At 47.9% G+C, this 21,089-nt stretch overlaps 7 protein-coding genes across 7 annotated transcripts; 2 read left to right on the top strand and 5 right to left on the bottom strand.

The window, feature by feature from the left end:
• Positions 1-374: 374 nt before the first annotated feature.
• Positions 375-2,332, bottom strand: LOC6608189 (maltase A1). Its single transcript, XM_002032898.2, is given in 7 exon segments — positions 375-465; positions 531-674; positions 735-803; positions 805-854; positions 856-1,155; positions 1,213-1,417; positions 1,419-2,332. Coding segments are annotated over 7 exon segments (1,728 nt in total). The 5' UTR covers positions 2,312-2,332; the 3' UTR covers positions 375-398.
• A 298-nt stretch (positions 2,333-2,630) lies between these two features.
• Positions 2,631-4,857, top strand: LOC6608187 (maltase A1). Its single transcript, XM_002032896.2, has 3 exons — positions 2,631-4,206; positions 4,431-4,574; positions 4,652-4,857. The coding sequence occupies exons 1-3, from the start codon at positions 2,636-2,638 to the stop codon at positions 4,734-4,736; spliced, it is 1,800 nt and encodes a 599-aa protein (XP_002032932.1). The 5' UTR covers positions 2,631-2,635; the 3' UTR covers positions 4,737-4,857.
• Positions 4,858-6,257: 1,400 nt separating this feature from the next.
• On the bottom strand, positions 6,258-9,027 carry LOC6608186 (maltase A3). Its single transcript, XM_002032895.2, is given in 4 exon segments — positions 6,258-7,199; positions 7,268-7,863; positions 7,935-8,391; positions 8,393-9,027. Coding segments are annotated over 4 exon segments (1,740 nt in total). The 5' UTR covers positions 9,013-9,027; the 3' UTR covers positions 6,258-7,132.
• A 56-nt stretch (positions 9,028-9,083) lies between these two features.
• On the bottom strand, positions 9,084-11,384 carry LOC6608184 (maltase A3). Its single transcript, XM_002032893.2, has 6 exons — positions 11,112-11,384; positions 10,594-11,054; positions 10,084-10,536; positions 9,571-10,025; positions 9,373-9,516; positions 9,084-9,318 (listed from the first exon to the last, which is right to left on the bottom strand). The coding sequence occupies exons 1-6, from the start codon at positions 11,320-11,322 to the stop codon at positions 9,150-9,152; spliced, it is 1,893 nt and encodes a 630-aa protein (XP_002032929.1). The 5' UTR covers positions 11,323-11,384; the 3' UTR covers positions 9,084-9,149.
• Positions 11,385-12,117: 733 nt separating this feature from the next.
• On the bottom strand, positions 12,118-14,245 carry LOC6608183 (maltase A3). Its single transcript, XM_002032892.2, has 5 exons — positions 13,419-14,245; positions 13,303-13,359; positions 13,047-13,245; positions 12,509-12,960; positions 12,118-12,386 (listed from the first exon to the last, which is right to left on the bottom strand). The coding sequence occupies exons 1-5, from the start codon at positions 14,228-14,230 to the stop codon at positions 12,167-12,169; spliced, it is 1,740 nt and encodes a 579-aa protein (XP_002032928.1). The 5' UTR covers positions 14,231-14,245; the 3' UTR covers positions 12,118-12,166.
• A 2,302-nt stretch (positions 14,246-16,547) lies between these two features.
• Positions 16,548-18,529, top strand: LOC6608182 (maltase A3). Its single transcript, XM_002032891.2, has 4 exons — positions 16,548-16,722; positions 16,785-18,150; positions 18,216-18,359; positions 18,422-18,529. Exons 1-4 carry the CDS (start codon positions 16,575-16,577, stop codon positions 18,486-18,488), a joined length of 1,725 nt encoding a protein of 574 aa, XP_002032927.1. The 5' UTR covers positions 16,548-16,574; the 3' UTR covers positions 18,489-18,529.
• A 163-nt stretch (positions 18,530-18,692) lies between these two features.
• On the bottom strand, positions 18,693-20,797 carry LOC6608181 (maltase A2). Its single transcript, XM_002032890.2, has 3 exons — positions 19,273-20,797; positions 19,090-19,218; positions 18,693-19,030 (listed from the first exon to the last, which is right to left on the bottom strand). The coding sequence occupies exons 1-3, from the start codon at positions 20,772-20,774 to the stop codon at positions 18,958-18,960; spliced, it is 1,704 nt and encodes a 567-aa protein (XP_002032926.1). The 5' UTR covers positions 20,775-20,797; the 3' UTR covers positions 18,693-18,957.
• Between the last annotated feature and the right edge of the window lie 292 nt (positions 20,798-21,089).

The raw sequence follows: 21,089 nt of genomic DNA, 5'->3' as shown, positions 1-21,089 counted from the left end.
GGCATAATTTTTTAGTCGTAGCGACACCTCGATGTGAATTCGTATTAAAGTTAATTGTGAGCAGCTTTCAACTCGAAATGTGCTATCTCCGAAAACGCATAGTTAAATATTTGTTATAGAGCGCAAGTAATGCAATTCATGTCTAGCCAAAACATGGGGTACAAAAACTAGCGAAATTTGTTCGTTTTCCGTGTCTGTGTGTTCAGTGTAAATAGTCGTTAATGAGAATCCCATAGAACATCCAAGAATTGAATGTCTTTCGAATTAGTTACTTGATGTATAGTTAATATTACTATTATAAACAAAACGCTAAATGTTTTTTGGCCGCATATGTATTTACGAATAAAGCAAGACGAATATCAAAGAATCAAAAACACTTTCCATTTAAAAGATGAGTTTTATTCGGTGGTTAAGACTAAGGCTTCCGAGGGATCCAGGCTCAAGGCTTTCGGATCGTGCCGAGTGCTGTTCAAAAGACAATGAGTACTTATAAAATATCATAATTAGCTGAGGAGCTCTGCTCCACTTACCCCTCCTTCTTTGTGGAATCAATGCTTCTTATGAGCAGCTGCAGGCTTTCGGTACGGCTCTTGTCAAACTGACTCAAGTCAACGGTTTTAGCTACCGATCCGAAGTTAATCACAAGAACAATGGTGTCTGATTTGGTCAGAGATCTACAAAGTGCGAAACCAGGTAAGGTAACTACTTATCAGGAAAATTATCCCACCACCTACCGTTGGACTACGAAGATGTCCTCAGAAAGTGCCTGGTACTTTTTGGACCCATTTTGCAGAGTTTTGGAAGTGTGAGTGATCATCGCTCAATTCCTTCTCAACATTTATCGTTGAGAATAAAGTCAGCAGCCAGAGGCAACCAGGTGGTGGATCCATTCGTGAACCCGGCATTAGTGCCTCCAGTCCACTGGAATGGTGTCCTCTCTGGATCACGGGTGTACTGTTCGTAGATGTTCGGATTCGAGTTGCAACCCCACGGATCGACAGTGTCCTCCCAGCTGATCTCGCCATCGGTCATGCCGATCTCCTCGCCCTGGTAGGTGACACTAACTCCCGGCAGGATCATCACCAGCATGTTCATGCCCTCCATGTGCTCTTTTCCATACCGACTGGCTGCTCGTCGTTTGTCGTGGTTTCCTAGCTGAAGTCGTAATTATTAGCACCAGATAAAGATCATAGGTTAATGGTTCCAACTTACCACCCAATTGGGCGTGCGACCTGCTGGAATGTTTTTTAGCCACAAATCGATTACCTCCTGTACGTTGCTCGCAGAAAGACCCTTTTGTTCCATCACGGTAATAAGGTTGAATTTGAACGGTAAGTGGGCTCCCTCTGTGCTTCTATTTCCGTAGAACTGCATAGTAAACCAGGCGGGGGAGTACATCTCTATCAGCAAAACACTCGTTGCCCCCGAAAATGCGTTTGTGGTCATCAAGTACAGTACGCCACTGATATACCATATCGATAGTCTCTGGCTGATTTTCGATGTACGTGGTGGTCAGATAGTCGCGATCCTCTGTGTCCTCGGTGGCCCCACTCACAACCTCATCAGGAAATTGACCGTCGCCATCGGGCACGACCTCAAAAAGCGGAGGCAGTGCATCGGACCGAAATCCAGAGACGCCCTCGTTCAGCCAGTAGCGCAGCACCCGCTTCATCTGCTCCACAACCAGGGGATTGCGATAGTTCAGATCGGGCTGCTGCACAGCGAACTGGTGTAGGTAGAACTGCTGACGCACCTCGTTCCATTCCCAGGCACTTCCACGGAAGTACTGTAGCCAGTTGGTCGGAGGCTCCCTCTTCCCAGTGGTGGAATTTATCTTCCCGTCGTGCCACACGTAGTAGTCCTCGTAGCCCTTCTCCCTTTTAACCGACTTCAGGAACCACTCACTCTCGTTGCTTGAATGGTTGGGTACGAAGTCCAGAACGATCTTCAGATCCAGCTCCTTGGCTTTCTTGATCAATGTACGAAAATCTTCGAGTGTTCCGTACTCCGGCTGAATGTCAAAAAAATCGGATATGTCATAGTCAAAGTCGACCATGGGCGACTTGAAGATGGGCGATAGCCAAGCAGCCGTTACGCCCAAGTCCTTGAGATACTCTAGTTTGCTGGTTATGCCGTTCAAGTCACCAATGCCATCGCCATCGGAGTCTTTGAAGGAGCGCGGGTAGATCTGATAGAACTGGGCGGTTTGCCACCAGTCCTTGGTCGTTTCACTGGAGGAGCTCTGCACTTGACATGCCTCATTCGAGGCAATGGCTAAAAGCAGAAGTGTTAGTAGCGACAGAAGCTCCATTGCCTGGGTCAAATCAAAATACCTTGTGCGAGCAGCCGGCAAATGCTCGCCCTTTTATAGACTGTCCACTCAACCGGTTAGATAAGACCTCAAATTGGAAATGTTTGATTAGTCTAGGGTAAGTCCGCCTAATCGATTGTGGAGCATTCACATAGTCATCTCCGGAATTGTTATTGGAAAATTTCCAGCTCAAGTGCTCTTTCGAGTGTTTTGATAAATGCATACCCTACTTGATGTGGGGCTATCATTTAAGCTCTGGTAATCCCGTTTCCGTACTATTGTATAAAAGGAACACCGCTGAGTCCTCGCTATCAAGTAAGAAACATGCTGGGAACGCGGTTAGATCTTTTTGGCTTACTGGCTTGTGGGCTGCTTATACTGGCACATCCTAGCTGGTCATGTGAAACCACGACTTCGACGACAGTCACAAAGGACTGGTGGGAAAATGCCCAGTTTTATCAGATATACCCGCGATCCTTCATGGACTCCGACGGCGATGGAATCGGAGATTTAAATGGTATCACCAGTAAATTGGAGTACCTGACGGATCTGGGGGTCACGGCAGCCTGGCTATCGCCCATTTTCACTTCGCCAATGGTTGACTTCGGCTACGACATATCCGACTTTTTTGACATTCAGCCGGAATACGGAACACTCGATGACTTCAGGGCTCTCATCAAGCGGGCAAACGAGTTGGACCTAAAGATCATTCTGGATTTCGTGCCCAATCACTCAAGTGATGAGAACTCTTGGTTTGTAAAATCTGTAAATCGCGAGAAGGGCTACGAGGACTACTACGTTTGGCATGACGGGAAGGTGAATTCCACTACTGGCGATCGGGAACCCCCTTCCAATTGGCTGCAAGCTTTCCGAGGAAGTGCGTGGGAGTGGAACGAGAAACGTCAACAGTACTACCTACACCAGTTCGCAGTGCAGCAGGCTGATCTTAACTACCGAAATCCCTTGGTCGTGAAGCAAATGAAGCGAGTGCTTCGCTACTGGTTGGACCTTGGCGTTGCTGGCTTCCGCTGCGATGCCGTACCAGTGCTCTTCGAAATCGAGCCGGATGCAGATGGTCAGTATGCCGATGAAGAGCTTAGCGGTCTAACGGACGACGTCGACGACCGCAAGTACCTGAAGAGCGATCTCATCGAGAACCGGCCGGAGACCATTGACATGGCGTACCAGTGGCGCGTGGTGATGGATGACTACCAGCGCATCCACGGAGGCGATACGAGGGTTCTTCTAATCGAGACCTATGCTCCGCCCTCCTACACAATGCAGTTTTACGGAAATCGCTCAACGGCCGGTGCCCATCTGCCCTTTAACTTCAATCTGATTACGGTTCTGGCCAGCGATGGTGTCTCTGCCGGATCCATCAAAACAGCAGTGGACAACTGGCTGAACAATCTGCCTGCCGGACGCACCGCCAACTGGGTTATAGGTAATCACGACCAGCGTCGGGCGGCTAGTCGATATGGAACCGCCAATGCAGATGCCATGAACATGTTGGTCATGGTTCTTCCCGGAGCTAGTGTCACCTACCAGGGCGAAGAACTGGGTATGACCGATGGCGAGATAAGCTGGGAAGACACCCAAGACCCAGCTGCCTGCAACTCGAACTCGGACATCTACGAGCAGTTTACACGTGATCCCTCGCGGACTCCCTTCCAGTGGACGAGTGGCACCAACGCCGGGTTCTCCACTGCATCCAAGACTTGGTTGCCACTGGCAGCAGAATACAAAACGCTAAATGTGGAAACGGAGGCGGCAGCTCAGCGCTCTCATCTGAAAATCTACAAGGCGCTGGTGGAGCTGAGGAAATCGTCGCTGCCACTGCAAAACGGATCCACTAAATATGGAGTCGTTGGGGAGAATGTGTTTGTGGTGAAGCGGTAAGTAAAGTTTAGCAACTAATTTCATATTTGTCTCAAAATGTGGGGATATAAAGAGCGTATAGAGCCCCGAGCCATAATAAACTGGTGAGCCAGTAAGTCACACTTCAGAAATGAAATATGCACACCGCATACAAGTAGTTTCTTCGCCAAGAGTTATGCACCGGGAGCAACGTATACTGCAGAAATTCCTTCGAGTACGTACCGAACCATTACCTTTACAGTTACATCTCCGGCTCTGCATCCATAATTTATGTGGCCAACTTTGCCAGCAAGGGTGTCACTGTGGATTTATACGAATTCGACAAGACGCTGCCCACCCACTTGACGCTCCTCATCCGCAGCCTGCAGTCCTCGAAGGCGGAGGGGTAAGGCATCTCGTCCCCATGTTGACCGTCTGACTATCTGACCGACCGTTCTGACATTTGTGCGGACATCTTTTCAGCTCTCAGTTCGAGGTCACCGGATTGAGTCTGGCTGCCGGCGAGGCCTTGGTATTGAACAGCAGCAGTTCTTCCCGGTTCGATTAAATGGCGATTCCCACCAGGCGCACTTGAATCACACTGAGTCAGGCCACTCAATCGGTATTTATCTTCGGCTCAAAGCAAATATGCCGTGGCTTGCATAAATAAATATATAAGTGAAAAACCAGACAAACAATCCACTCCACCCCAGATACACCGCACATATCCTGAAATCCCCCCCAGCCCCACTCGGAGATAAGCTCAAGTGCCCGGCATACTCTTTTAATTCCCACTCGGCGGCGGGCTCCGCGTTTAAAGTGTTTACACACAAATTAAAGTCAAGCAAAAGTCCCGGCCTCGCCAAGTATTTGCTGTTTCACAATGTGTGTGCCTGAGAGCTTAAGAATGTGTGCTACACACAATGTAAATACGGACGGCGACCAGGGACTAGGCCTAAAATTGTGGATGTTGGCCTGGGACCGGGCCCCATCATCTCGGAGCACTTTGAAGTCGGGACCCAAATAGGTGGGGAGGTTTTCATAGCTAGATTTATTACCAATCTCGGAAATTCGTGAAACAGCCCTGCAGTATTTACTCTTGTATTCGCGTACGAAGGAGAGGGCAGGCGAAGGCAGAACTTCAATTGCGTTATAAATAATTAAATTGCGTTTACACATGGTAATTGGCAGACGCCTTGCGATGCCCGAGCATCAAGTATACGCACCATACTCTTTGAAACTTATTCCGCTAAGCATACATACTTTGGTGGCCAACTTGAGTTGGCTAAGAAGTTGGGTGAAGTTGGCCTTTCGGACCGCTTGATCCGTCTAAAATACCGACTCGGTAATTACGACTTGTTCGAGAAGTATGACGAGATTGAATTACGGAGTAAAGCATTAAGCGTTTGCCTCGAAATCTCTTACAAATTATTGCGTCCCTTTCGGAAATCGCCCCATTCGATTTGTTCGATTTTGCTTTGACGCTGAAAAATTAGCCGTCTCTCCTGGCAGAACCACAAAAATGAATAAAATGGAATCTTGTAAATGGCTGCGTGACCCGTCAGCCCATTAAAAAGGTCACCGACACGGCGCCGAGTGACTGGGCCACTTTACCCCTACGCACGTGACCAGAAACCTTAAAAAAATGAATGAAACTGTGAAAATGAAAACCGCAGCACAGACAGTGGACAGCCAGTCGGAGGTCCAGTCGCACAAAGCCATCAGCCTTTTGTGCATTTCATTTTCGGGCAGATAATGAAGTTAATTTCCCAAAGAGTCTGAGCCACAATGTTTGATGAAGGTGCTGGGATGATTACATTTAATATGATTTTCATGATTTCCATGACTTTCGCAGATTTACGCAGGTCGCACAGAAGTTTGCTCCCCTTCCGATTGGAAAACTTTTAAAATGCATTAAGCTCGCTGTAATCTGCAAGGACTCATGGCCCAAAAAGCCGGAAGCAAGCAAAGCACCCCATCCCGGCACATCCTTGCACATTTGGGAAACGTATTCGAAGCTCCGACAGCGTTTGCATATTAATTATGCGAGGCTAATATTTGAATTTGATTTCGGACCAGATCCTAACGAGCTGCTCTGCTGCTCTCACTCCCTGCTCCCTCGCTTCTGATTTGGCACGTGCCACCTGCAGAGCTGGCCAGGTGAGGCCTGAAAGTTAATTTAATCACAGGTCGCTCATTAATTGCACCGCAAACATGGCTCATAACTGGCGACCAACGGCTTGTCGGCACTCGCTCATTTGAATGGCTCTCACGTACCTGATGTTTTGCGGGATGATGTTTTGGGTACTGTTGACGTTTTTGGGGAAAGGGTTGCCAGCTAATGCCGCAAACAGCGTGCCGATGACAGAACTATTGTAGGTGATGAGCTCTGGGGTTTTCAACTGGGCCTGATGATGGTGCACAACAGTTTAAAGTGATTTGGTATATCAGAAATTATGCTCGTGCTGACTAAAAATAGCGATTTTGTCGTTTTTGCCATAATTTCACTTAATTTTTATGAGTAAATTAAAAAGCTTAACAGGGTCCTTCTACATATGGCTTTTAAGTGCGTAGGCTATACTCACTAGCGCACCCAGGCACCCACACAGGCAACGCCCACGCACGCTCGCTTATGGTTGCCTCATTTCCGAATCACCTTCTGCGGTCCTTTGGTTTGCGTGGCAGCAACGCTGCGTATGCGTGATTTGTGTGTCTTATCAATCACGTCTAATGGAATTTCCTTTGCCTCCACCAGCAGTCCTCGGCGCGACTGTGACTCTTGAGCCAGGACAAAGTTCCTTAATAATTTATAATAAGTTGGCCCAGCACGCGACCCTAAAATTGAAAAGTTTTGCAATGTCGTTCGCGCGAATGACTTATGCGCCCATATAGCAAGACATTATCGATGTACTTTATGTATACGTATTGTTCTTCTTCAAACTTATGATTATGATTATGTAAACTCTAGACAGACTCCAAAATCAGGGCTGCGTAAGGCTCCAGCTTCAAGTTGCTCAGTGTGACGCTATCACTGGGATGAGGAGAGGCAAACGAAAAGTTAGCTGAGGACTTGACTAAGGGATGGAAGAGGAGACTTACCCAACTGTGGCCTTGGCTTGCGGATTGAGCAGCTTGATTTTGTAGCTTCCAGTCGCATATATGGCACTGGCTACGTCTATTCCAGAGACACTGGTGTCCAGCACATTGGCAACCAGCACATAGGTGGGCTCCCCGCTCAGATACCTCCTAATGGCCACCACATTGTCGCCCACATTCGCATATCGAGTGGCGCCAAACCGCAGAGTCTTGGATTTTCGTAGATCCACCAGCTGCTTGTACAAGCTCAAATGGCTGGGACTCGTGGAATTCTCCGCCTTTGCATTTACGGTAACATGGTTTGGATTTATTGGCAGCCAGGTGGTGGCGTTAGTGGAGAACCCAGCGTTTGCCTCATCGCTCCACTGGAATGGAGTCCTGGCGGGATCGCGAGTGAACTGCTCGTAAATATCCGAGTTGGAATTGCAGGCCGCAGGATCCCGGCTGTCCTCCCAGCTGATGTCCAGGTCAGTCATTCCCAGTTCCTCTCCCTGGTAAGTGATGCTCACGCCGGGCAGGAACATCTGCAGCATGTTCATCAAGTCGATGCGGTTCTCGCCGTAGCGACTTCCCACTCTCCGCTGATCGTGGTTACCCATCTGAAGATGAAAAATATTATGTTAAATTTTGAATAATATAAATATAGAAGTGAATGTCCTGAATAACTTACCACCCAGTTTGCTGTCTGGCCAGCCGGCATTTGGCTCAACCAGCTACTGATTATCTTCACGAAGCCCGACGCATTGAGCTGAGTGTTGTTCTTGTCCCCATTGCCGCCAATAATGAACTGAAAGTTAAAGGGCATCTGAGCACCCTTGGTGGTACGATTGCCATAGAACTGCATCACATAGTCCAGGCCGGAATAGGTCTCCACCATGATAACTCGCGTGTCACCGCCGTGGATGCGCTGGTAATCGTCCATAAGAGTGCGCCACTAGAAAACCATCTCCACCGTTTCGCGCAGATCCTGAGTGTAGATGTGCTTCAGATAGGAGGAGTCATCCGGATCATCGGTGTATCCACTCAACGGCTCGTCGGGATACCGACCATCAGCGTCTGGCAAGACCTCAAAGCACCACGGCACTGCGTCCATGCGGAATCCAGCCACACCTCGATCCAACCAGTAAGGCGAACTGGTGTAGATAGTATTGCTGGCGTTCATCGTTCCACTCCCAGGCGCTTCCGCGGAAGGCTTGGAGCCAGTTGGACGGTGGTTCCCTTTTCCCGGTAGTGGCATTCAAGTAGCCATCGTGCCACATGTAATAGTCCTCATAGCCCTTCTCCCTCTTGACCGACTTCTGGAACCAGACGTTTTCATCGCTCGAGTGGTTCGGCACAAAGTCCAGGATGATCTTGATGTTCCGCTTTTTAGCCTCCGCGATCAGTTCATCGAAGTCGGCCATTGTGCCGTACTCCGGCTGAATGTCGAAGAAGTCGGAAATATCGTATCCGAAGTCCGCCATGGGCGAACTGTAGATGGGCGAAAGCCAGGTGGCAGTCACTCCAATCTCCTTTAGGTAGTCCAACTTGGAGATGATACCCTGCAGGTCGCCAATGCCATCGCCATCGGAGTCCTTGTAGGAGCGCGGATAGATCTGATAGAATTGTGCCACTTGCCACCAATCTCGAGTGGTGTTCGTGGCCGTAGTCGCTCTCTCAAGGTCGAGATCCACTGCCGCTGCACTCCCAAGGGCGCAGTGGATCCCCAAATCGAGTATCGCTGTGATTAAGATTTTAAAATACGCCATGTCTGACTGACCAAGTGAGCTGGTGGGATCCCGCTTTTATAGACGGCCCCCCAGAGATTTTTCAACCGATATCAGCTCGAGTGCTTTGGATGACTTTATTGTGAGTATTTTATTATTAACTAGCATATGGTGGGAACTCATCGGTTGCTTAGATAGAGCCCCACTTGAGCCAGCCATAGATAAACCCCCAGCACGGGAAGAAAACGAGCTTCTCCGTTGGTGGCATAGCTATAATACGAGGAGGTGGTCTGAAGGACTAGCGAATCCTTGGGCTGCAGCTGCAGCGATGTGGAGTTCACGAGATCGCTGAAAGCAAGGGAGATATAAAAAGTGGATTATGCAATTGCTGAATTGACCTACCCCACTTTGACTTGAGATCGCTCTGTGACCACCACAACTTTGAGTTGAGGTGGCAAGTCGGGGAAACTCTGCAGCAGATTTATGGTTTCTATTCCGTCGTAAATGTTCAAAAGGGTCAAGTACGTTGAGTCACGCTCGAGATACCTGCGGAATTCAATTGTTATTGTCGAAGCCAGTGGAAATATTTTTATATGTCACCGTTTAACGGCCAAAACTGCGTCGCTGAGGGCCTTTACTTCAGTTTCGCCGCGTTGAAGGGTCTGGGACTGCTTCCTTAACTGCCAGAGCTGTTTGAAGACGTTCAGGTGACTAAGGGGCTTCTGCCGCTCCAGCTCCACATTCACCTCCTTGTAATCCACGGCGATGGGCAGCCAGGTCCTGCTGGCGTTGCTGAACCCAGCGTCCTGGGCATCGGTCCACTGGAAGGGCGTTCGCTCCGGATCGCGGGAGTACTGCTCATAGATGCTGGGATTGGTGTTGCAGGCAGAGGGATCCACCGTGTCCTTCCACGAGATCCACACGTTGGTCATGCCCAGCTCCTCACCCTGGTAGGTGACACTGGCGCCGGGCAGCGTGGCAGTGAGCATGTTCAGCATGTCGACACGATCCCTGCCCAACCGGGAGCCCACTCGGGGCTGATCGTGGTTACCCAACTGGCAGAAAAGTCAATTAGTTTCAGATGGAATGTTTGTTGTCTCATGGACCACCTACCACCCAGTTGGCGGTGCGGCCTTTGGGCATGTGCTGCAGCCACTTGAGCACTGTTCCCTCGTAGGCGTGCGCATTCGACGAGTTGGACAGCTCACTTATCAGCAGAAAGTTGAACGGCAGCTGAGCGCCCTCCGCCGTCGCATTGCCGTAGTACTGCATCACGATATCTATGGGTGAGTAGGTCTCGGCCATTAAGATGCGGTCCTCCCCGCCGTGCTCCCTCTGGAACGCATCCAGCACCGCTCGCCACGAGTACACCAGGTCAATGGTCTCCGGCTGATCCTTGGTGTAGATGTGCTGCAGATAGCCATAGTCCTCGGGGTCGTTGTCCCAGTCGTTACGTGGCTCATCGCGGTACTGATTCTGATTATCCGGCGCTATTTCAAATACATGGGGCACTGCATCAATGCGAAAGCCGGAAACGCCCTTCCTTAGCCAAAATCTCAACACGTTCTGCGATTAAAAAATATTAACATTATACAAACTATTTTACTTGCTATTTTTACTCACACTCATGGTCTCCCGGACCTTTGGATTCCGATAGTTTAGATCCGGTTGCTTCTTCACGAACTGGTGCAGGTAGAACTCCTGACGACCTTCGTGCCACTGCCAGGCACTTCCCCGGAAAACGCTAATCCAATTGGAGGGCGGATGCCGATTGCCGTTTTCCATACGCCCAGGATGCCATACGTAGAAGTCCTTGAATTCCGGATCACGAGCCGCCGAGCGACGGAACCACTCACATTCATCACTCGAATGGTTTGGCACAAAGTCCAGGATGATCTTGATGTCTAGCTTTTTGGCAACCTCCATTAGGTGTTCAAAGTCCGCCATTGTTCCGAAAATAGGAGCAATCTCAGTGAAGTTGGCTATATCGTAGCCAAAGTCAGCCATGGGTGAGGTGAAGATGGGCGATAGCCAAGTGGCCGTGATTCCCAGCTCCTTGAGGTAGGGAAGTTGCTCCGCGATGCCTGTCAAACACGTTAACTATATGTACTGATACATACTTAATAAACCGCTCTCCTCACCATTCAGATCACCCACGCCATCGCCGTTGCTGTCTTTAAATGACCTTGGGTAGATCTGATAGAAGGCCGCGGTCTGCCACCACTTGAGGTCACCACCATGTTCCCCGATGCCAACGAAATCTGCATGGTAATTGGGATACGGTTGACCCAGAGTTGGGCAGTGTATCTGGAGGAGCACTGCCAAGAACGCTATCAGTCGGTATTTTATCATTGCGACAGCCTATATTTAATAAAGCGGTCTGATTAAAGCAGATCTGCCTTGGGCAGAAGACAAATGCGACTGGCGATCGAATGCAAACAGAATTATGCGAGGCTTTCCGTATTTAAATTTCAGAGAGTGCGGGAGAAAAGTGCATGGGCTTAGTTGTTGAGTAGTTATATCAAGTAAAAATATTGCATGTATTACATAAGTGCATCGAGTTAATTTATTCGATAGATTAACATAGATAGTTATGCAACGAGGAATTTATTGGTCAACAAATATATTTTAAATAAGATTCGCTAATTTGTTAGCCCCCCTTTTGATTATTTTCTACGCCCATGCAGAATATGCATGATTTTATTTATAAACTGCGCACCCGCTCGAGAGAAAAACGAGAGCCACAGCGTAGATCTTGTGAGAAACATGAGCACCGCGCTCAGTATACAGATCGCCGATTGCCGGAGAGGGGTACCTAGTACTTATCAGCGAGGAGGAACATAAACATATTGACTAAGAAAATATTTACAGTACCATAAAAACAAATATCTTGTCCGACCCCCAGGCGTTTTGTGGCAAATCTAGCCCCAATAATCACCACATATAAAGTGTTAGCATTTGGTACTTTTTTTAATAAGCTAAATTTCCTAGTAACAATGATTTTACAAGAAAGCGGTGATCTTTCTTAGCGGTATTAAATTTTCTACATATTAAAGTGCCCCATTGCTACCTATTATTTGTGCTGTCACAGAGATTTTCAGAGCATTAATATAATCGTCACCAAAGGGGAGAGGTCATTTGAGGGAGTTCAATCATAATGCTTTTAAATGGTTTAATTCATCACGAGGGGAGTAAACTAAGCAGTTGTTGTGGAACGCAGCACAATGGCCTCGTGGGGCATGAGGGTGACGCTGCCGGCGGACACCTGGTCGCCGACCTTCTTGATGGACTTCTCGGTGACCAGGGCGTACTGGAACTTGGCGGGCAGGCTGCCAAACACATTGGACAGGTTCACATTCTCGATGGAGTCGAAGATGTTGAAGAGAGAGATGTACACGAAGTCGCCGCTCAGGTGGCTGCAAAGAATGGCAATTGGAGAACGTTTAATTAGTATTTTAATTGCGATTAGGATCTAAAAATCAACCGGAGAAAGTGTTGCTTATGTACTATTGGAAGAGCGCATAGTTCGTGAACTCACCGCTTGACGGCCAGGACGTAGTTGCTAACAGCCTTGACCTCGGCGGATCCTTCCTCAATGCTGGGCTCCTGGCGGAGCTGCTGCAGACGCTTGAACACGTTCAGGTGGCTCAAGGACACGCCGCGCTCGGTCTTGACGTTCCTCTGGCGATAATCCGTGGACACCGGCAGCCAGGTGCTCTTGCCAGTGGTGAATCCAGCCATCGTCTCATCCGACCAGTGCATCGGAGTGCGGGCTGGGTCACGGGAGTTATCCATGTAGTTTTCCTCGTAGCAGTTGCAGGCTTGCGGATCCACGGTGTCCTTCCAGGACACATATCCGTCGAGCATGCCCAGCTCCTCACCCTGGTACGTGATGCTGCAGCCGGGCAGAGTGAGCAGCAGGATGTTGAAGAGGTCAACTCGATCGGCTCCGAATCGAGAGCCCACACGGTTCTTGTCATGGTTACCGATCTGTTTACGGGGGATATTATGGGTTATTAGTCATGAAAACATTAAATTGTAGTGATCAACTAACTGCTAATCGCTAATTAACTTACCACCCAGTTGGCGCTCTTGCCCTCGGGCATCAGATTAAGCCAGTTGTTAATCAAGTACTCGTAGTGATAGGCATCGGAATCGTAGTGCAGATTGCTTATCAGCTGGAAGTTGAACGGTATCTGGGCTCCATCGGCGGTTTCGTTGCCATAGTAATGCATTACGATTTCAATGGGGGACCAGGTCTCCACCATCAAAATGCTATAAAGTGATAACATTATAACTAATCCCTTGTTTACAGGAAAGTCAAAGCCTCACCGCTCATCACCGCCATTGTCAGCCTGGAACTGCTCAAGAATTTGGCGCCATTCGTATCTTTTTATAAAGAAAGCTTAATTGAGTTTCTGGCCATATCCGTAACCATCTAAACTTACACCAAGTGCGGAGTCTCTGGCTGATCCACAGTGTAGATCTTGTGGGTGTATCCGTACTCATCTGGATCGTTGGTCCAATCGTTGCGGGGCTCATCCAGATAGTTTCCATTCTCGTCGGCCTCAATCTCAAAGGCGTGGTAGATGGCATCCACGCGGAAACCGTCGACGCCTTTTTCCAGCCAGAATCGCAGCACGTTGTTCATCTCCTCGCGCACCACGGGATTACGGAAGTTGAAGTCCGGCTGCTTCTTGTGGAATTGATGCAGGTAGTACTCCTGGCGACCCTCGTGCCACTCCCATGCGCTGCCTCGGAAGACGCTCACCCAGTTGGTGGGCGGGCGACGGTTTCCGTCCTCATCGAGGAATCCCGGGTGCCAGATGTAGTAGTCCTTGTACTCCTCCTCGCCGGCAGCCGAACGAAGGAACCAGTCGCACTCATCACTGGAATGATTGGGCACGAAGTCGAGAATAATCTTGACACCCAGCTCCTTGGCGCGGGATACCATATTCTCGAAGTCCTCCATCGAACCAAAAAGAGGATCGACCGCCTTAAAATCGGAAATATCGTAGCCGAAGTCGGCCATCGGGGACTTTAGAAAAGGAGACAGCCAGGTGGCAGTCACACCGATCTCCTTGAGGTACTCTAGCTTCTCAGTCACTCCGTTTAAGTCTCCGATTCCATCTCCGTCGCTGTCTTTGAAGGATCGCGGGTAGATCTGGTAAAAGGAAGCGTTCTTCCACCAGGGTGCCGCGGCATCGACGGCCAGAAGGCCAAGGCCCAAAAGCAGGAACAAGCTATTCCAAGTGGTCATTGCTAACTGTAAGTGTTATGATTGGAATCGGTCTCTTATATAAGGCGATAATCTACAGGTCTTATCGTTTCTAACTCTTCAGTGCGAAAGCCTGTATGGCCACCTGGGGAAAATATATGATGCGACCAAAATAGAAATGGGAGATATTTTGTATAAGTTAGATGGAGTAATTTACTAATTGATTCCGATAGTGATAATATCTGACAATACTATTGGGACTATAATTCGGTTATCTAGGTCTGTTTTTTGGGTGCTTTACACTTAAAAACATGACTATCTGAAAAGGCTATTATTTGATCGATTTCCATTTATTTGATATTGACAGGTATTCCCCAAGGATTCAATTACTGAACATAACTTATAATTTATTTGTTCAAGTAATGCAATTTAAAATGTTTGATAAGATTTTAATGTGCTTCTAAGACTGGTGGCACTCTAAATGGCGACAGTGCACTATGGGGCATTTGGCCTGTTTTTTTTACAAAAATTAATAACTCCTAAACTATGGGAGATATTTAGATGAATTTTTTTTTATGTGTTACATATGCCCCCAGGAATATTTTGGAAAAGTGGGCGTGCCCCCAACTCCGCCCCAATTTTTTATTTTTATTTTTTTTTAATATTATATTTTTAAAGTTAATTTTTAATTTCAATATTGTATACAAATTCATAGTCGTCTTCGTCTTTACAATCAATAGAGTCTGAAGAATCGGTGTCAGGTTCAAATTCGCAAGCTAACATTTGAAATTCAAATTTTGAATGACTTCTGGTGGAAGAGATAGTCGCTTATGTTTTCGAACGAATTTATATTTGCCTTGGCTGGGTTAAAAAAAAGAATTTTAAGTATGTCTGCAAGATCCAGCAGGCCGCGCTTCCGTGCAGCTAGCATTGCAGCTTGACCCAAAAGACGTTCGTTGTGGTTCTGCGCCCATACGAGTTAATCTACTTGATGTCTTCGGCCACTCAAACTTTTAAAATAATATTACGTTTTCGGGCATCCAGCTAATTTCCTTTCCTTTTTATTTTTCTCTTTTACCTTCAGGACTAGGTGTTCTTCTAACCACTTTGAAAAAACTTTCGAAAGTTCATATTGTTTTCGATTGCATTTTCTCCAATTTCGCAAAAGATTGACTGAAAACATTCGTTATTATTACTATTCGTTAATCATTCATTAAAGTCTAGCTTGCTATCAGAAAAATGCCCACTAATAAAAGTGCAAAAAGAATTTTCCTTTTGACGAACACCCTTTTGCTTGCGCCACCCTTCCAGCAGGGCAGCATTGGCAATCGAGATGTTGTTCCCTAAAAAATGAAATTTCTCAAAAACCCGCAAAAAACGCACATAGAGACTACCTGATATGAGTTAGGAATTGAACACACTACAACACACATACTGAACCAATTTGAACAAATTGTTATAGCTCTATTCAAAGTTGAAATTTTTTTCTAACAGCTACATGTTGACACCACATGCTAAATGTACAAATTGTTAGAAATAGACGCATACAATAAACAATATATTAATATATATACATAATACAAACCTGAATATTGATTATCCATTTCAAATTTTACTCTTTTACGATCTTCTTTTAAAATTTTAACACTTTGAAAGTTAAGCTAAATTTTGCGCTTATTGCAACCACCTGGTATATGCTCGCAACAGCCGACTTTAACAGCTGTTATTATAACAGTACACTGTTAAAATTACTTTTGCCGGCTAAAACATAATATTTTAACAATGTATTTCCAATGTATTAATACTAAAATACTTCAATTTTGCATACTTGTGAAAAACACATTTTTGCAAAAAAAACAGGCCAAATGCCCCATAGTGCAGTGGTCTAAAGTCGACGAATATTAATCAAAATGTCTAGCAACATTAGCTTTATAATGACCTACACTCATTTAGTTCCAGTTATTGAATCATTCTAAACAAATCAGTTATCAGTTATCCTTGAACCCCCCATTCTCTCATTATTTTTATTATCCGAAAGACCCAAGTAGGCCAAGACTCCCCCCTGCGAAATCCGAAAACCCAGTCCCCCGATAAGATATGGCTATGCAGTTGGATTCATTTACCAGCCAATCTGTCTCATGATCTCTAGGCGTGAGCTGCCTAAAACAACCGTGAAATTGACTCCAATAAATTCCACAGCCTGCCTATCATGAGAACCCGTTCGTAGTGTCGTGCGATCGTAAATCTGCCATCCCCTCGGAGGTAATCAGAAATAGTTTGCTATATGGTGGGTTTATCACCACCTTATCAATGGGAGCGGTATGCTTAAATAGAGGCACCTTATAATCCCTCTGGCCATTGGCAATCGATCGATTTAGTGGGAGCCATGTTCAAGTTGCTGGTGCTATCGTGCCTTTTGGCTTTGGTTCTACCTTCGCTGGCGGAGGTTGGCTGGTGGAAGTCGGGTCAGTTCTACCAGATATATCCCAGATCTTTCAAGGATAGCGATGGCGATGGCGTGGGAGATCTCATAGGTATGTAGGCGAGTCGAAAGCGTACTACTTAGGCTCTTATCTTACTTCACCCTTGCCATCAGGTATTACGCAACAGCTGCCTTACCTGAAGGAAATCGGAATCACAGCCACCTGGCTATCCCCGATCTTCACCTCGCCCATGGCTGATTTCGGCTACGATGTGGCTGATCTTAAAGGTATTGATCCCATATTCGGCACAATGGAGGATTTTGAGGCGCTGCTTGCGCGCGCCAAAGAGCTGGACATCAAAATCATTCTGGACTTTGTGCCGAACCACACTAGTGACGAGTGCGACTGGTTCATCCGATCGGCCGCTGGCGAGGAGGAGTACAAGGATTTCTATGTGTGGCACACCGGCAAGGTGGTCAACGGTATCCGCCAGCCACCCACCAACTGGCTCTCCGTGTTCCGCGGTTCCATGTGGACCTGGAACGAGCAACGGCAGGCGTACTACCTCCACCAATTCCACGCCAAACAGCCCGATCTAAACTACCGCAACCCCAAGGTTGTTGAAGCCATGAAGGATGTGCTGCGCTTCTGGCTGCGAAAGGGTGCTTACGGCTTCCGCATCGACGCTGTGCCTCATGTCTACGAAATTCCAGCTGATGCCGACGGCAACTGGCCCGATGAACCCCGGAACGAGGCAGTGAGCGATCCCGAGGATTACACCTACCTGCAGCACATCTACACCACCGATCAACCCGAGACCCTGGAGCTGATTTACGCTTTCCGCGATGTGATCGAGGAAATAGACGCCGAGTTGGGTGGCGACGACCGCGTCCTGCTCACCGAGGCCTACTCTCCCCTGGAAGTGTTGATGCAGTACTATGGAAACGGCACCCACCTGGGCTCCCAGATCCCCTTCAATTTCGAGCTGCTGGCTAAGATCAGCTACAGCTCCGATGCCTACCACTACTCGGAGCTGATCCACAACTGGCTGGACAACATGCCAGAAGGTCAGGTGGCTAACTGGGTGTTCGGCAACCACGACCAGAGTCGCATTGGCTCCCGATTGGGCGCCGATCGCATCGACGCCTGCAACATGATCATCATGGGACTGCCCGGCGTGAGTGTGACCTACCAGGGCGAGGAGATGGGCATGACCGACGTTTGGATCAGCTGGGAGGACACCGTGGACCCTCAGGCCTGCCAATCAAACGAACAGGAGTTTGAGCGCCTCACTCGCGACCCAGTGCGCACTCCTTTCCAGTGGAGCGACGAGGTCAACGCCGGATTCTCCAACGCCTCGATCACCTGGCTGCCTGTGGCCAGTAACTACAAGTTGGTCAATGTGAAGAAGGAGCGTGGAATCGCCCTGAGCCACCTGAACGTCTACAAGCAGCTGCGAGCTCTGCGTGATGAGCCTACTTTGAAGCAGGGCGATGTCTCCGTAACAGCCATTGGTCCGAATGTGCTGGCCTTCAAGCGGTAAGCTGGAACAATCGTATAATTTACCCAAAGACTGGATATTGACCGGATTTCCTTATCAACAGAACCTTGGCGGGCTACAAGTCGTACATCACCCTCATCAACATCAACGATGATGTGGAGTCGATCAACTTGGACTCTGTCTTCACCTCCATAACCACGCAACTGCAATATGTGGTGGTGAATGATAAGAGTGTGCGTCGCAAGAAGTAAGCACTGGACACCTGAGAATATCTTTAACCATACAAGACTAACCATTTTATCCTTTTAGCGACCTCACCTTTTCCAACTCCGTGCTGCTGTTGCCCAAGGAAGCAGTTGTGCTGAGCACAGTTTAAACTAATATAATAGGTCCTTAATAAAGAATAACACAAAAATATTTTGATCGCTTAACTTCCTTAATAGGGTTGGACTACTTAACTAACTGCGCTTATCTTTACGATGGCCCCATGCCAACTTGTATAAGCACTGATTAGAAACAGACCCACTGGAAGTTTTGAATAATAGCCATTTAATTTATTGGCCAATTAGGCAATACTAAATTCGTACGATTACTATCGATCACGTTTATTCGCAGATTAATCCATAGCGATAGCCAAGCGACAGCGCAGGCCAAATGCCTATATCTTAAGTGGGTGTCTATAAAATCTAGATGTGGTAATTGGCACTCAAAGTTCGGTTTAATATATTTCTGGGAACACATATGTCGAAACAGGGCCTATCTTTATGAGGGACCCCAGTGCCATTCGTACTGATCAAAACGAACTAAACAAGTAATTCTTGGTACACCAAAATAAGTACAAGAAGTTAAGCCAACCAGCGTAGAACGACTGCTTCGTAGGGCATGAGAATGATCCTCTGTGACAGATCCGCTTTTTGCCTGTAATTCATTTTAAGTATGCTAAAAGTATAGAAATCAAAAAAGTAGAGAAAACCTACCCCGGATAGTGTGTGGAGTAGGCAGTGGCCAGCACATACTCGTAGGTTTTGGGGGCCAGGCCATCGAGGATTTCCATACCGTTGCCCATGTTGACCAGGATTCGATACTCCTCGCTGATTTTGTTTGTGCTGTAGGATATCGGAGCTTAGGATCAGCTATAGAAGAGGATTTGCTTCACCTACCGAATGATCTGTAGAACCTGTTCCGTCACCGCCTCGTAGGAGAAACCTCCATCGTCTTTAAACGCAAGAAAGGCGGAACTGCTCTTAAGTGCTTGAAGACCCTTAAAGATGTTCAGGGAGGATCTGGAAACACCGCGTTCAGTCTGCACATTGTACCTTTGATATTCGGGGCTTAGAGGCAGCCAGGTGGACTCCCCATCAGAGAAGTTGGCATTCTTTCCAGCCGTCCACTGCATTGGCGTGCGCTCTCCATCGCGATCCTCGCAGGAGTCGCCGGTGCACTCCACGTCCACGTTGGACATGCCGATTTCCTCGCCGTAGTAGGTGACCGAAGAACCTGGCAGGGCGTTTACAATCACATTTAGCAGATCCACTTTGTGAGCTCCCATACGATCGGCCACTCGGTTAGTGTCGTGATTGCCAACGACCCAATTGGCCGTCTGGTGCTCCTTCCACATGGTATTCATCCAGTAGTCGATGGATCCCACAACATCCTTGGCGGTGGAATATCCACTGAGATACATCAACTGGAAGTTCATGGGCAGCTGGGTACCCTGATGGGTGCTGTTTCCGAAGTAAGCACTCAGTGTCTCCACGGAGGAATAGGCCTCGGCCAGCAGAACCCGTGAATCGCCTCCATTCTGTGCCCGATAGTTGTCCAAAAACTCACGCCACTCGTACATGAGATCCACTGTGGCCGGCTGGTCCTTGGTATAGATGTGATCGTGGTAGTCGTAGGCATTGGGGTCACTGCCCCAACCGCTAACCGGTTCATCCGGATAGGATCCGTCTGCATTGCGGTGCTCGTAGATGTGTGGAACTGCATCGATACGGAATCCATCCACTCCGCGGTCCAGCCAAAACTTCAAGACATCCAGCATGTGCTCCCTGACCATTGGATTGGTAAAGTTTAGATCCGGCTGCTTCACCTGAAACTGGTGCAGGAAGTACTGCTGGCGCTTCTCGTTCCACGTCCACATGGGTCCGCTGAACACACTGACCCAGTTAGACGGAGGATCTCTTGCACCAGTTTCCTCATTCAGCTTTCCATCGTCCCACACGTAGAAGTCGTCGTAGCCGTCTTCGCGATTCACGGACTTTTCAAACCACACGTTCTCGTCGCTCGAGTGGTTGGGTACAAAGTCGAGGATGATCTTAACGCCCAGCGACTTGGCCTCCACTATAAGGGCATCGAAATCGTCTAGAGTGCCGAAAATCGGATCGATGTCGTAGAAGTTGGAGATGTCGTAGCCGAAATCCGACATTGGGGAGGTAAAAATGGGCGACAGCCAGGTGGCAGTGATGCCTATTTCCTTGAGATAGCCCAATCTCGAAGTAATGCCTTTCAGGTCCCCGATGCCATCGCCATCGCTGTCCTGGAAGGAGCGCGGATATATCTGGTACAGCGAGGCGTTCTCCCACCAATCGATATCCGCAGCACCCTCCTGGGTGGTGGAAATTAGAAGGAGAGCCGCTAGCCCGAGATGTGCCCACTTTGGCATTTCGATAGCGTTTGAGTGGGGCAAACTCAATTTGCTAATACCAATTGCCATGTAGCGATTGAGCAGTCGATAAGGCACAATTGCACCGGCCAACTGGTAATCTATCAGTTTTATCGCATATTTGCTAGATTAAATAACAGCGGACTGGTCTTTCCCGCTCTCAATAGCTTTTTTATTTTGTTGGGCATTCCATTTGGCGGCGAAATTTCGTAAAAGTGCAATAAAGTACGTTTGTTAAAGATATAAATTGATGACTGGCCTGAGAAACACAAGCTGCATCAATATCTTTTAGTACTTTACTATTTGTATGCGGTG

This window comes from Drosophila sechellia, chromosome 2R (genome assembly GCF_004382195.2).
Source record: "Drosophila sechellia strain sech25 chromosome 2R, ASM438219v1, whole genome shotgun sequence".
In the NCBI taxonomy this organism is placed as follows: Eukaryota; Metazoa; Arthropoda; class Insecta; order Diptera; family Drosophilidae; genus Drosophila; species Drosophila sechellia.
Note: the sequence above shows the minus strand (reverse complement) of the source record. Positions and strands in the feature narration are given on the sequence as shown.

Bases quoted from the DNA above. Each gene is read 5' to 3' on its own strand.
- LOC6608187 (XM_002032896.2), top strand. From the start codon at position 2,636: ATGCTGGGAACGCGGTTAGATCTTTTTGGCTTACTGGCTTGTGGGCTG. The intron at 4,207-4,430 runs GTAAGTAAAGTT...TTACCTTTACAG, and splicing joins AATGTGTTTGTGGTGAAGCG to TTACATCTCCGGCTCTGCAT. The intron at 4,575-4,651 runs GTAAGGCATCTC...ACATCTTTTCAG, and splicing joins CAGTCCTCGAAGGCGGAGGG to CTCTCAGTTCGAGGTCACCG.
- LOC6608184 (XM_002032893.2), bottom strand. From the start codon at position 11,322: ATGATAAAATACCGACTGATAGCGTTCTTGGCAGTGCTCCTCCAGATA. The intron at 10,537-10,593 runs GTGAGTAAAAAT...TTTTAATCGCAG, and splicing joins AGGTCCGGGAGACCATGAGT to AACGTGTTGAGATTTTGGCT. The intron at 9,319-9,372 runs GTAGGTCAATTC...CCTTGCTTTCAG, and splicing joins CGATCTCAAGTCAAAGTGGG to CGATCTCGTGAACTCCACAT.
- LOC6608183 (XM_002032892.2), bottom strand. From the start codon at position 14,230: ATGACCACTTGGAATAGCTTGTTCCTGCTTTTGGGCCTTGGCCTTCTG. The intron at 13,360-13,418 runs GTAAGTTTAGAT...CTTTATAAAAAG, and splicing joins CCAGAGACTCCGCACTTGGT to ATACGAATGGCGCCAAATTC. The intron at 12,961-13,046 runs GTAAGTTAATTA...CCCCGTAAACAG, and splicing joins GCAAGAGCGCCAACTGGGTG to ATCGGTAACCATGACAAGAA.
- LOC6608182 (XM_002032891.2), top strand. From the start codon at position 16,575: ATGTTCAAGTTGCTGGTGCTATCGTGCCTTTTGGCTTTGGTTCTACCT. The intron at 18,151-18,215 runs GTAAGCTGGAAC...CCTTATCAACAG, and splicing joins AATGTGCTGGCCTTCAAGCG to AACCTTGGCGGGCTACAAGT. The intron at 18,360-18,421 runs GTAAGCACTGGA...TTATCCTTTTAG, and splicing joins AAGAGTGTGCGTCGCAAGAA to CGACCTCACCTTTTCCAACT.
- LOC6608181 (XM_002032890.2), bottom strand. From the start codon at position 20,774: ATGCCAAAGTGGGCACATCTCGGGCTAGCGGCTCTCCTTCTAATTTCC. The intron at 19,219-19,272 runs GTAGGTGAAGCA...GATATCCTACAG, and splicing joins CAGGTTCTACAGATCATTCG to CACAAACAAAATCAGCGAGG. The intron at 19,031-19,089 runs GTAGGTTTTCTC...AATGAATTACAG, and splicing joins TACTCCACACACTATCCGGG to GCAAAAAGCGGATCTGTCAC.